This window comes from Lacerta agilis, chromosome 1 (genome assembly GCF_009819535.1).
Source record: "Lacerta agilis isolate rLacAgi1 chromosome 1, rLacAgi1.pri, whole genome shotgun sequence".
NCBI lineage: Eukaryota > Metazoa > Chordata > Lepidosauria > Squamata > Lacertidae > Lacerta > Lacerta agilis.
Genome location: NC_046312.1, coordinates 42959404 through 42973756, shown reverse-complemented (window position 1 = coordinate 42973756; position 14353 = coordinate 42959404). Strand labels below are relative to the sequence as shown.

The 14353-nt window shown below is 42.2% G+C and overlaps 1 protein-coding gene across 2 annotated transcripts in view; it reads left to right on the top strand.

Annotated features, from left to right (window-relative positions):
* The window catches only part of ZNF106 (zinc finger protein 106), a 39638-nt gene that overhangs the window by 7797 nt on the left and 17488 nt on the right, over positions 1 to 14353 (top strand). For both annotated transcript variants that reach the window (XM_033145932.1, XM_033145940.1), the window contains exons 3-6: positions 901 to 962; positions 7318 to 7512; positions 9947 to 12070; positions 13360 to 13981. In XM_033145932.1, coding sequence (XP_033001823.1) covers positions 901 to 962; positions 7318 to 7512; positions 9947 to 12070; positions 13360 to 13981 — 3003 coding nt within the window. The remainder of the gene's footprint in view (positions 1 to 900; positions 963 to 7317; positions 7513 to 9946; positions 12071 to 13359; positions 13982 to 14353) is intronic.

Genomic DNA, 14353 nt, shown 5'->3' with positions numbered 1-14353 from the left:
TCTGAGCAAAAATAGAATAAGACGAAATGCATTTGTATAGGTCAGGTCAAGTCCTTTACCACCGAGGAATTTTTGAGGAGGAGAAGGGGTGGGTGGGAGAGGTCTCTTAATAACTATTTTCTCTTCTATTAGAACTGACACGTCCCCATGAGCAGAGAGTCGGATTTCTCAGAGCTCTGCTACAGAGACTAGCCTCACTTTCTGCCCAGAATACACACTAAACTACAGGATGAATTCCCAGAAACAAATTAAGACTAGCACAATACACATTTTCACATTGTTGAGCTAAAATACTTAAGTGTTGCCCAGTTATCTTTAACACTGTGCGCTTTGTGATCTTCTAATGTGGCTCTCTGGATAGTACACATTTAAGAAATAGAGGCCAAATATATAACCGGGGAGGGAAGATACATAATTGGGAGGGAAGAAGAGCATGTAAAAGACCTAGATACGATTATACAAAGGAAACTAGTGAGAAAAAATGGCTGGAAATGTGCAAGCCTTTTCAGATCCATACACAAGACCCAAAAGAGTGTGTGCAATAATTGCCTAATCAGATCATTGAATCCTAAGAGACAAAGAGAGAATATTATATCTTTGTAGAACAGAACATGTATAATGTGCTCTATGAACAGTATAAAAGCAGATATCCCTTCTTCATTTCTATATTATAAAACGTAGTTTCTCCTCTGTTTAGTGCCACCTTTTCTGCAAAGGTGACTTTGCATTCTAATGCCAGTAAAAACCAGTGGACACTGGGATAAGCCATCAAAGAAACTGACAGAAAAAATATATATTTAATAGGATCCAGAAGAGGAGGAAATTGATAGATGCATGAGGAGTACTTAATTATGCTCTGTTTTCTAGCTATTTATACTTTAACACTTTTTCTGCTTTTAGGAGATGGATGAACACATGAGAAGTATGCTTCACCACAGGGAACTTGAAAATCTGAAAGGGAGGTATGCTTATAACAGTATCAGCTGAAACCTGATGAAGGGCTTTGGAACACAACCCTTCTATCTTGTATGGAATGCAGTCACTTTAACTATAATGATATTGGTACCACGCCTTGTATCTAAGCACTAGCCTGGTAGCCATAGGCGACGAGGAACTCCATGCATGCAAGTGAATGCTCTGTCCATCCTCAGCGCTCAGCGCAGCAGCTGAACCGGCTGCCGGAGAAGGAAAGCACAGAAGTAGAGTGGGCTGCTGTAGGAGGGACAGGGGTTCTCTGTTCCTCCTCTGCCAGCCCTCAGCAGGCTACTAAAAATGTTAACAGGCTAGTGATTTACGTGAACTTGTTTACAAGGTAAAAAATAAAAAAATCCTTCCAGTAGCACCTTAGAGACCAACTTGCTCATCTTCTAACATTGTGTATGCAATCAAATACCAACTGCCCTTCAGCTCTCTATATTGGACAAACAGGCCAAACCCTACGCCAAAGGATAAATGGACATAAATCTGATATCAGGAATCACAAGACAGAGAAACCAGTAGGAGAACACTTCAATCTCCCAGGACATTCTATATAAGATCTCAAAGTAGTTGTCTTAATACAAAGGAATTTCAGAAATAGACTGGAAAGAGAAGTTGCTGAATTGCAACTAATTACCAAACTTAAAACCACGGAGAGACCTGGTCTGAACAAAGACATTGGATTCTTATCTCATTATACATGACAAAGCTATCTTTAGCCATCTCACCCCTTGCTTTTTCCTGTAAGACCAATTGTAGTCGTTAGCAGTCGTCAACAGGTTTTCCACACCTATCAGCCAATCACCCATTCCCACCCTTCTGAATAATACCCCTCCCCATTCTCTCACTATATATAAGGGTCTGGTGACTTCTGTTTCAGTGTATCTGAAGAAGTGTGCATGCACACAAAGACTCATACCATGAACAAACTTAGTTGGTCTCTAAGGTGCTACTGGAAGGATTTTTTTTATTTTGTTTTGACTATGGCAGACCAACACGGCTACCTACCTGTAATTGTTTACAAGGATGATTTAAAAGTATTTTCTGGGGTTTTCAGCTAGTTAAGCTCACAGGGCAATGTCCAGTGAAGTACTTCTGTTATGGCAAGGATTTGTGTTTGCACAGTGGAACTTCCCTTCTCTCTGCTGTCCCCATGTGTCTCCCCCCGCTCCTCAGATCTGCTCCATAGGGTTGAAAGAACCCACAGAGCAGATTTAGGGAGCACATGGGGAGTGGAGAAGGGGAAGTTCCACAACCTAAAGTCATTGCACTGAGAGTGCAACTTTGTGGATATCTCCCCTACTGTTTAAAGTTCAAATCAACAGTGATTAATTATGATGTGGTGACTGGGCCAGGGGTGGTTGTTGATGACGTTTATGCTCAGCTTCTTAGGCAGACTTTTGTCGTGACTTCAGATTCTGTCCTGAGGGCTAGGGGTGTTTGTTAACAATTACAGAGGTACCTCTGGTTATGAACTTAATTATTTCCCGAGGTCTGTTCTCATTCTGAGGTAAAGTTCTTAACCCGAGGTACTACTTCCAGGTTAGCAGATTCTGTAACCCGAAGTGTTTGTAACCCGAGGTACCACTGTAAAAGAATTGGTTAAATACAATTTGTGCTTCTAGTTACATGCAACTTGAGTCCATTGACTTCAGATGAATAGATATTTTTATTTTACAGAAAGATACAGTAATGTGCAAGTGTTAGAAGATGTCCATTTAAAAAAAAAGGTGAAATTGAGCTCAGGGCCTGTGGCGAGTGTTGGCATTCTTATTTTCAAGTGAATCCTGGGTTAGTGGATAAAAATATTGGCTTTGTTACAGAAGGTCTGGGCTTGGTTACCATCTCTGCAGTGGTCTTAGCCAAAGAGCACAATGGATGGATGCTGGTCCCATAGCACAAATGGCAGTAGATCAAAACCATCCTCTGCTATGCCTCTTTGCTTTTTCATGTTGCTAGGGATGGCTTAGAAACAGATTAGAAAAATGTCTGGCGGTTAGGTCACAACTGATATATTAACTGCTGTTTTTAACAGCAGTTAAAAACAGAAGCATGTTTAGAGGTGATATGCTTCTGGTTATCAAGCATGGCTGACCTCTATCATGACCCACTTGTGAACTTCCTAGCTAGCCACTATGGGGAGACCAGCAATTGACCTGAGCCTTTTGGTATTTCAAAGTTCAGTCAATGTGTGTGTGTGGGGGGGGACTTTATGTGCATGTGCACATGCGTGCATAATTTTCAGAGGTGGAGCAAAGCGAGTAAGGAGTTGGAGTGGCTGTCCAAGGAAGAATTTATCTTTACTCAGCTTTTAGAAATGCTTTAGAGTAAGATGCATTTTGTTCATTCTTCGAATCAAGCCTTACAGGGGGCTGACCTTGTTCTTGGCAATGAGACCCCATCTGTTCTACGGTATTGCAGAACAGCTGAGAGGTGGTTGCTCTGATACCAGAATGTCATCAGCATTAATTTGAGCAGTGTAACTCGAGCTTTGCTTATACTAGCTAATTTTTAGAACAATAATTTTAAACAACTTCCTAAAATATCCCATTAGGAACCAATCTCTCTCTTTTTTTTTTAACAACTGCTAACATTTCTATAAGTTCTGATGCCAAATGTGGTTCACACTGAAGGTTTAAGCAAGGTTCTATTGGTTTTTATATTCTTAATTCTCCTGTGTGTGTGTGTGTGTGTGTCTTTGATTGGTTAACATTCACATTAGGCCAGATATGAATGTGTATCATTTATTTCAGTGGTGCCGTGCTAATGCTTGTCTGTGGTGCATTGGATTGGGTTTGCTTTTTAACATGCATACGAAAACTTCACCACAGGGACTTGCTTTTCCCTTGTTTAGAGGTATCCTAGTCTAAATCCAGAGGCAACTCATTCCACACAAAGTTATTTTTGCTATCTATGTGACATCCATGAGAGCAGGGAACACTCCTGTTGTATAGATAGTGAGAGGGCAAGTAGTGGTATCCAGGGAGCGAACTGTGCTATACTAAGATACACTGTATGGGGCGGGGTGTGTGTGTGTGTTGAGGCAAATACTTAACACCTCATAAACATGTTCTCTTCATGTTATACAAATCCATTCAAAGCACAACCATTATCCACAATAAATCTTAAAAATCCATCTGTCTTGGGAGACAATGGAGGAGTGCGCCTTTGGGTTTGCTGTCAAACTACAGTGCAGATTACAGGCGCTAAAACCAACCAATGAGTGGACATACCATAGGGATTTAAATATGAACACAAAAAGGCTTATCCGGATGCTGAAACAATAACAATGTGGGCATTCCAAAGTGGTGGGCAGACCCACCACTAAAAAGATCTCTCTATTTCACCTTCTCAGCTTTGGTTTGAGAGGGCACTATAGAAAGGGGGCTGTTGTTGTTGTTGTTGTTGTTCTTCTTCTTGTTGTTGTTGTTATAATATTAAACCACCATCTCAAGGCAATTTACATGTAAAACAGTTGAAAACACAAAACAATAAACACATTTAAAACAATACTAAAACCCTAGGTAAAGGTAAAGGGACCCCTGACCGTTTGGTCCAGTTGCAGATGACTCTGGGGTTGCGGTGCTCATCTTGCTTTATTGGCCAAGGGAGCCGGCATGCAGCTTCCAGGTCATGTGGCCAGCATGACTAAGCCGCTTCTGGCGAACCAGAGCAGCACATGGAAACGCCGTTTACCTTTCCGCCGGAGCAGTACCTATTTATCTACTTGCACTTTGACGTGCTTTCGAACTGCTAGGTTGGCAGGAGCAGGGACCGAGCAACGGAAGTTCACCCCGTCATAGGGATTTGAACCGCCAACCTTCTGACGGCAAGCCCTAGGCCCTGTGGTTTAGACCACAGCCCGTATCCAGCTACAAAAACCTGCTGGACTAAAAATCATAGAATCATAGATGGTAGAGTTGGAAGGGTCCCCGAGGATCATCTCGTCCAACCCCCTACAATGCAGCTGTCCTATAACTGTTTCTGGAAAGTGCAGATAGCTGGTGTCAGTCATATTTCAACAGGAATGCTATTACACAGAACAGAGGCAGCCACACTAAAAGCCCTCCTATGAGTTACTGCAGAGTTGGCTTCTTAAATCTTTGGCTCTTGCATGAAATACTTTCCAGTAGACCACAGCAATCTACTGGATGTATAAGGCATAAGGTGACCTGTCCAGCACTGTGAACTTGGCCTGGTAGCAAATGGGCAGCCAATGTAAAGGCTGCAAGCAAGTTATATGCTTCTGGTAGTCCCCCACCCCACCCCACCCCACCCCAACAAGCAGCTTAGCCACTGCATTCTGTACCAGCTGCAACTTCTGAATCAATCCAAAGGGTAGCCTCACATTGCAGTAATCCAACTGTGAGGTTACCAACACATGTTCAGTCCAAAGCTCCCTTGAGCTTGCAATAGCCGTACAATTCTTTAGTTCCTAGCCTTTGCATTTAAATAGGAGTTAGTAGAAAGTACACAGCTCATTCATTTGAAAGCCTAACACTTCATTTAACAATCAGCTGGTCTCTCTTAGTAAATGGTTAAAAGGCTGTTAGTCTAATATATTGTGAGTGGGTGAAATATTCTCTCTCCCCCCCTCCGGTTTTGTTTTTCACATTTTTTAAAAAAACTGCAGAGGTGGAAGAAAGTTCCTAGGCCTCAACTTCCTTTGGGAAGAATTCTTTACAGGATAGTGAAGATGTTTGTGATCAAGGAGGTGTGTGTGTGGCGGGGGTGTTTTCTCACTTCATTATGAATATTTTAGCCATGTGACTTCACAGCTATGCAGAAACTCACATATATAATATATGACAGCACTAAGGTTTAAAATAAAGCAAAATGCCTAGACTATATTTGCCTTTCTCCATATAATGTACATTTTTGGTTGTTGTTTTTTAAGTGTGCCTGAATGAGTACAATGTTTCCCAGAGTGAGATGCAGAAAATTTGAGGGGGTTGTCTGTATTTGGGACAGTGTAGGCTAAGAGAGGTTATTTCTGGTCAAATCACATGGGGCTTGAACAAAGTTTCAAGAGTCTTAGAATTTCAAAAGTGGAGGTTCTAAATGCAAATTCTCCCCACCCTTGTGGGCTGAAGGAGAGGTCATTGAGTCTTAATAGTCTGCAAAATGTCACCAACCTCTCTATGAATATCTGTTTCCCCCTTCTATCGCCTTAGGCCTATTATGTACATGTGAAGGTATCAGTTACAGGTAGGTAGCCATGTTGGTCTGCCATAGTAAAAACAAAATAAAATAAAAAATTCCTTCCAGTAGCACCTTAGAGACAAACTAAGTTTGTTCTTGGTATGAGCTTTCTTGTGCATGCACACTTCAGAAGTATATGTGAAAGTATAACATTCAGCACCTAATGAAGTCTGAGGTTCTTGGATAAGTGTTGCAGATCATAGTTACAAAAAAACCAAAAATAGTTCATTGGAGAAAATAGTCAAGGTGAATAGCAAAATAAACATTTTGAATGTGGGTTGCCCAAAGGACTGCAAATATGTATTTTTTTTCCTGCCCCTCACCCAAAACATGAAAAAACAACAACGGGGTGTGTGATTCCCACCCACCCCCCACCCCTTGGCAGACTTAGATGAAATCAGAGTTCACACACTTGTCTGAAACAGTTGTTGGCTTCCTCCAACTGAAACAGTTTTGTATCTTTACAATAATCCTTGCGGAGCAGAGAGTGGATTTAGCTTGCATCTTATGAACCAAATAAATGAACCAAATAAAGTAGAGCAAGCTGGCGACTCCCTCCTTTCATTTGCTGTGCTGTAAAGTCTTTGGATTCCAGGCCACTGTGCCAGCTGTCCCAGTTTAGGTTTCACTGTGTTAGGATTGGCTGTAGAGGTGTCATCTCCCCTCCTCTTTTGCTGATGCTCATTGGGGGAGCGCTGAGACAGAGCTTAAATCTAGAATCTTATCGCTGGGCTTCCCCAGTGCAGCTGGCACCATGGAGGTGCTTCAGAGCAGCTTCTGCTAGCTCTGCAAGCCCTCCACTCTGCCACCTCCTCCGCTATGTTTCCTCTGACAAGGTTTTGAGTACAACAATCCAAGAAGAATCCCAGCTGACACTCTGATTATTCTCAAGTCCTTTACCTCTTGATTGTTGGAAAGAAATCTGAAATCCACCCAGACATCATTGAAATTAACTACAACTGCAAAAGAAAGAACTTTTAAATGTGCAGGGTTTTCAAAAAGCTACAGTGCAGATTGCAAGACCTTGTGCACATTTGATCTGAGTCTTGCACATTCAGAGGAAACTGAGTTAAGATCAGCAGTGTTTGCCATGCCTGTGGGAAAAATTGAATGTCCAGCTTCTCCATCTTTTCCCAGGGACAGCAATCATGAGTGCCAGGTGTGCAGGGTGACAGTGGTGGGCTTGTCGGCGTATGCTAAGCACATCTCCAGCCAGCTGCACAAAGACAACATCGAAGCCCACGATGGAGAAGAAGGGAAAGAAGAGACTAACGAAGAATACTTTGACAAGGAACTCATCCAGTTAATTAAACAAAGAAATGAGCAGAACCGGTGAGTGTGTTCACGTTTTCTTAGCAGTTGCAATGTGGAGTTCTTTAACACTCTTTGAATATAGGGAAATGATGCCAAGAGTGTACTGTGCCTTTAGTACAGTCTGTGGCCGTGGCTGGGAAAGTTGTAAGAGCTGCATAAGTTACTATTTTTAGTATGCAAGTTTTGTAGCATTACCCAAAGACCACTTGTAGACCAACGAAGCAGATAACTCTGAGATTGACCATTAAACTTGGTTGATACAGTTTCCCTGGCTTTAAATCAATATACGGGCCCTCTTCTTGCAAACATATCTGTTGTAAGTTTTTGCTCATGCTGCAGAACTGGAAAACCTTTTGCTAACTGAGCCTATATCATTTGTAGCCTACTTTATTAGAACATACAAAATTAACTTGCACCCAGTGTAATGGGAATGCATTATGTTTCGTAGTTAAATATGCATGCTCGTATTTAATAGAAATTATTTAATTGTGAAAACTATTATAGGGAACATAGAACTGTGAAACAAGACTATTTATAGCTTTGTTCCTTACTGTTCTGTCTGTCAGCTGAAACTGGAACCATTTTTACTTCTCTATTGTCTAGAAATGCATTTGGGTGTTGACTGAAATCCTTTATCCAATTTATGGATAGAGTTCTGTTCTCTAGGTTTTTCTGCATAACTTCAAATTGTGTTTTAATCTGTGTAGTGTTCATTGCTTGTGTCATGATACATTTTGTTATGTGTGGTTTAAATAATACGAATCTACTTTGGCTTTATGGCACCTTTCTTGCCTTCCAAGGGGTGGATCTGTGGACACTTCTGATCCCATGGGGTGTAATAGTGGTTACCAATTCCTCCAGCTCCTGTTGCCTTCCCCAGTATGTGTTGGAGGGTGGTCAAAACTCTGGAGCCTGCTTTATTTGAGGCTGGGGGTTGCTGGTGGTGGAGAAGAAAACAGTGAACTACCATCACCATCCCGTTTCTGCCATTCCATTCCATTCACACAGCAGGATCTTTGTATCCAAGTAAATCTAATCTTTAGGATACACTCTTTGTGTTGTAAGTGGGCCACGTTGATCAGCTTTCTTCTAATAACTTTCAACATAGTGAACATTTCTCTAGCTGGCAGAAGTTCATTTTTTTCTATTCCTCTGTTTGGATTCTTCTTAGGGGATGTTTGAAACTTCCTAATGAATCGAACTTGGCAAAGTATTAAGCACACATTCTTGATCTAGCATGAGCAGAGGTGACGGGTGGGGAATCTATCAGTCCTTGTGACTTTCTTTTCTCCTTGTAGGTTGCAATGATCTACAGATTCAATAATAATTGAAGTCCATTTATGGAACTACTAGAGCATTTGAGTCTTGTCAGAGTTAAAAAGGGATCTGGAACTTGAAACCTAACGCATACCCGTGATCAGGGGTTGTGAAGATGGATGCCATAGTGTGAAATTTTCCTATCCTTATGTCTCCAGTGGCCTACAGGGAAAAAGGAAAAATAGCCCTCTTGATTTTTTTGCAGGATAATGTAGTTCTGGAATTCGGCCTAATGCTGCTGGGAATATTGCGCTAGCTATGAAAAAGCAAGCATTTTCCCTTGGAATGTGCGATAAGCCTTTTTATGTATTTTGCTGGCAAATTTAAATCCTGCCCTTTGGGCAACCTGCCAGCAGATTGCCAAATCACAAGCATTGTAAGATGTGGTCTTAGAAAATCCCATTATATATAATGCATATAAACTGAATCTTTCTTCTGAAGCTAGAGAATCTTTCACTAAAGCTAGGCAAGGTAGCTGCCTACATATAGTACAGATGTTGAATTTGCATCTTCGGGAGGACTGGTTACTTTTCTTAACTTATTTTTAGACAATATTTTAAAACATTATATCCTTACAATGTACTTTTCAGTTCACCATCATGTACTAGGTGGACGGTGAAGCTGATATCTCCCTTTAAGGTATATGGCATCTCTCTCCCTGATGAATAATGCCAAATGGGAGAAGAAATATTTTCTTCATTCTTCAACAGCACAGAAACACCCTTCCTCCTAGAGATCATTTCTGCCTTCCATGGCTATCCTCTGAGATTGGGGGAGTGACCAATAGGATTGCCATCGTTGTCATGTTGCCAGTGTGCAATTAATCCTCGTTTCATTTAACGACTGACTGTAACATAATTATGCTGTATTTATGTGATGAAGCAGTGGAGACTTGATTTGTATATGACATTTCTGCCGGTTGACTGATTGAAAGGCTATCTCAGGCTTACCTCACTCTGCAGTACAAATCTCCAGCCTCTGCTTGCCTTTGCTCAGCAAACCAGGGGCAAAATGCAGGTCTGTTATTCAGAGATATTTTAGATTAGGCCCAATTAATTTTTTGATAACTGTTATTGCAAATGAGTGAAAATATAGGTTATTTAGTCTCTAGATTAAAATACTTCTATCTTTATAGGGCAGGTGAAGTGTGCCGTGTGAACCATGAAACAGAAAACAATGACAGGCGATTACAAAGAAGACAAGATGAAAGAACTTATCAAGACCGAGACACTTACGATTCATCATCAAGATATCATTGTGGACCATCGCAGAGGGAGTGGAACTGGGAAAGTGACGGTTTATTAAATCCCAGACAAGGCCAATTCACACATCCTGCAAGGAATCCTAAGAATGCAAACAGGCATCAGAGCAAGCAAAGAGGACGACCTGGGTGGCATCAGAATAATACTGGAGTGTCTCCAAATCGCTATCATAACTATGGGAATAATGGAGGTGCTTGGCATCAGAATGCCAGAGGAGGAATACCAGGCTGGCACCATGGCGGCAGGGGAAGAAGTTCCAAATGGAATTCCGAAGGAGAAAATACATTTTCTTACTGGCAAGCCAAAAATTCAGGTGGAAACTGGAAGCCTGGTCGACAAAACAGAAGGGGATGGAATTTAGGAAGAAGCAGGGCTCCAAACAATAGTTCCCAGTTAGATAGTGTGGATGCTTCCTGGTTAAAAAGCAAAAGTGCACAGGATAAATACAATAGAGAAAGATATGCATGGCAGTGGCAAGACAGTAGTTCTGTGGTGCCTTATATGGGCCTTGCTAATGAAAATGACAACGGGGATTATGTTTTGGATTTCACTAGCGATCAGCTTCCTTCAGATGGGTTACTAAACTTTGGTGTTTCTGAGCAACCAGAGAGCAAGACCTCCAAAGTTAATGGAAAGAGCAACAGCCCTTCCCGAGAAAAAACAAATCGCTGGGCTCCATATCCCTCTCAGAAAACGATAGAACAGCAGCCACTGTGTGATGAGAATGTAGCTACAACTCCAGAGAAAGCAGATTCTGGTCGTCTGTCATGCTCTCCGTTGTCTCCAAAATGCACAGATCCTAAAACCAATAACCCCAAACTGAAAAAATGGGAAGAGACTTATTCAGCATCCCCCAATTACAAAATGGCATCCAACAAACTTGTACCATGTAAGAAGGCAGTAGACTTAACCAGTGAGAAAAAATCAGACCAAGCTGAAGGCAAAGGTAACAGGATGCCATCTTTGAAGTCCCCGCTTCTGGCTATTCCCGATATAAAGCCATCTTCTCAAAAAAGAAGCCCAAAGAATCTCTTGAAACATGTCCAGCTTTTGTTATCCTCATCCGGAGAAAGCCAGAGCCAACCAAATGCACTAAATTTAGATGCTAACAATTCCTCCTCGGTTGGATCCAAGCTGAGAAATGAATGTAATGGTGACAACGATTTAAAAGGCATCACATATGTGCGTAGCAGCAATGAAAATCTAGGCGAAGCATTACAAAATGCCAAAGAAGAACTTAAGTGTAGCCAGTCTTTCCAAAACTCTTGCTTGATCCCTTGTAGAGATACTCAGACTGATGGGAATGACAACTGGAGCACTGAAGGTCCAGGATTGTCTCTGAAAATGCATGAGCCCCAGATAGATGGACTGGAGGATGAGAACTCTGGAGATGGAACAGGAACCAAAAGTACTCACTCTAATGCTTTCTCAACTTGTGATCTTGGTGAAGCTGACCATACGGCAACTAAAAAAGGTGGCTATCTATTAGAGTTGAAGAATACTGATAACAAATATACCAAATTCCAAATGGGCTCTCTATCTCTATCCAACGTTCAAGATGACCTAGATACAGACTTGAAAGCATCCCTGGAAGAGGATGGTGACGGAAGCACGACAAAATCAAATGATGCCCCAGAAGAGGAAAGCTATGCAGTTCATTCTAATCTCGAGCTGCAGAAAGATGCAGGAGGGCAGCCCTCTGGCCCTCTTCTTCCTGAACTGAGTAAACTTGGCTTTCCAGCTTCTCTCCAAAGAGACCTAACGTGGCGTACCAACTTGAAGAGCAAAACTGGCTCACATCTACCTGAGCCCAACCTGAACATTGCAAGGCGCATTCGCAATGTCAGTGGCCACCGGAAGAGCGAAGCTGAGAAAGAATCAGGGCTCAAGCCTACTTTGCGGCAGATTATTAGCGTATCTCGTAGAAATGTAAATTGGGAGCAGGTCATTCAGCAGGTGACAAAGAAGAAGCAAGAACTTGGCAAAGGTTTACCCAGGTTTGTAGTCTTAATCAGATTTGAAACTGTGTTGTAATCAAAGATCTATGCATTTAGCAAATGTATAGGCCACCCTTTGGTGCAAAACTCCTAGGGTGGCCTATGCATTTGCCAAATAAAACTGTAGCTTTCTTGGTTGAGAAGATGCATGAGGGACTTAACAGTTTGTTTTAAAGGAGTATTATGTGGTTAGGAAAAGGGATGTAAGAATAAGAAATAGTTTCACATTTTTATTTACATGTATATGCAAGATTTCCCACAGTATAGGTTCCTCTCTGCCTAGCTTACCATTTGCCTTCAGTTAACTGCCACCAAATCTTGGTTCCCAGATACAACCTTGGCCTTTAAACCAGCTGATCAAGGCACAGCTGCAGCGTTCTCAGCCCAGTGAGTCAGACTTACTACAGTTGTTCTAGATTTCCAGCTTTTAAAGAGGAACTGCAGCTGTTGCAGATACGTTAGTTTTAAAATTTTCAGTGGAACAATAACCAAATCTCTTCCACTTCCACCCTTTTCAACGAAAGATGATCCACTGGTTTAATGTAGGCAGTCAATGTAATTTTGCCATCACAATTACATTTACCAGAGATAAATTGCTTTTGCAGTATCCTCCTAGTTTCCTTCTATGTTGGGGAAAATATTAACCTGTTGTTATGTCGCTGCTTGCTATTTGAAAGTATTATTTTGGGTTGTGATTTCCTGAGGAGCTGTCCTCATTGGTGGATCTTCAGGAACTCTGTAACCCAAAAGATAAGGCAACTCTGAATCTCAAATCTTTGGGTAAAAACACAGCATCATTGCTATTGCAGAGCTAGTCATACACAAAACTTAATTTGAGGCCTAAACGGCCTCGGTCCAGTATACCTGAAGGAGCATCTCCAACCCCATCGTTCTGCCCGGTCACTGAGGTCCAGCGCTGAGGGCCTTCTGGCGGTTCCCTCGCTGCGAGAAGCCAAGTTACAGGGAACCAGGCAGGGGGCCTTCTCGGTAGTGGCACCTGCCCTGTGGAACACCCTCCCACCTGATGTCAAAGAGAAAAACAACTACCAGACTTTTAGAAGACATCTGAAGGCAGCCCTGTTTAGGGAAGCTTTTAATGTTTAATAGACTATTGTATTTTAATATTCTGTTGGAAGCCGCCCAGAGTGGCTGGGGAAACCCAGCCAGATGGGTGGGGTATAAATATATTGTTGTTGTTGTTGTTGTTGTTGTTGTTGTTGTTGTTGTTGTTGTTGTGTGTTAGCCTTTATTTTTGGTAGAGTGTTTCACTGTCACTATTGTTTTTTAAGGTTTGGCATTGAGATGGTTCCTCTCATCCAGAATGAACAAGAGGACCTTGAGTTGGATGAAGAAGGTGACCTGACCAGTCTTGAAGGATTCCACTGGGAAGGGATATCCATAGGCTCCCCTGGGACTGTTAGGAAACGTAGTCTCTCCGAAAGCAGTGTGGCTGTAGATAAGACCGCCTCCGTTTATAGTTTTTTCAGCAGTCAAGGCTCAAGCAAAGAAAATGAACAAATGAGCTCAGTTGCCAACACTGAGGATGTAACATACGGATCCCAGATGTTTGCAGTTGCTGTGGCTGGTGCGAAACAAGAGTCCTCTTCTCTTCCTTCCTCACCAAACATGTCTGACAGGACTGATTCCAGGGGAAGGAGGCTCAGCCTACAGACTCCCCCTAATGTTAACAGACTCACAGTGTTTAGTGCAGGACAAAGCCCAAGAAGCCCTGACTACAGGGCCCAGGCACTTGAAACCCAAGACATGCTGGAGAGTCCAGGGGGAAAGTTCTGTATGGCTTCAGCCCTTGCGGCATTCAGCACTCTAGATGCTGCTACAGACAGCAGCTACACATCAGGCAACGAGCAAAATGACAGCCAGGGAATTGGCAAAAAAAGAAGAGCAACCGGGGTAAGTGGTCCAAATATTCATGGAATCCATTGTACATTTAAAACCTTGTGACAGAATCTGAAAACGGCCATGGGTGTAAGAATACCCAGACACATCCTCTCTAACCACTCTCTTACATCAAATGCCTTATTTCCACTAGCACCAAGGACTTCTGGCTGTGCAACAGAACTTCCGCTCCCTCTCCTCTTCCTTGTATGTCCCCTGAATATTTTCTAGGGTTTTCTGAACCCTCCAGAGCAGATTTGGGAATGGCATGTAAAGTTTCCTTATGCAAATCGTAACCCTTGCACTAGCGGAACTACTTCGTTCGATTCCACCAATTACAATTGGTCATGGCAGCTTCTTTGGCCTATAGCAGAAATGAGAAACTCA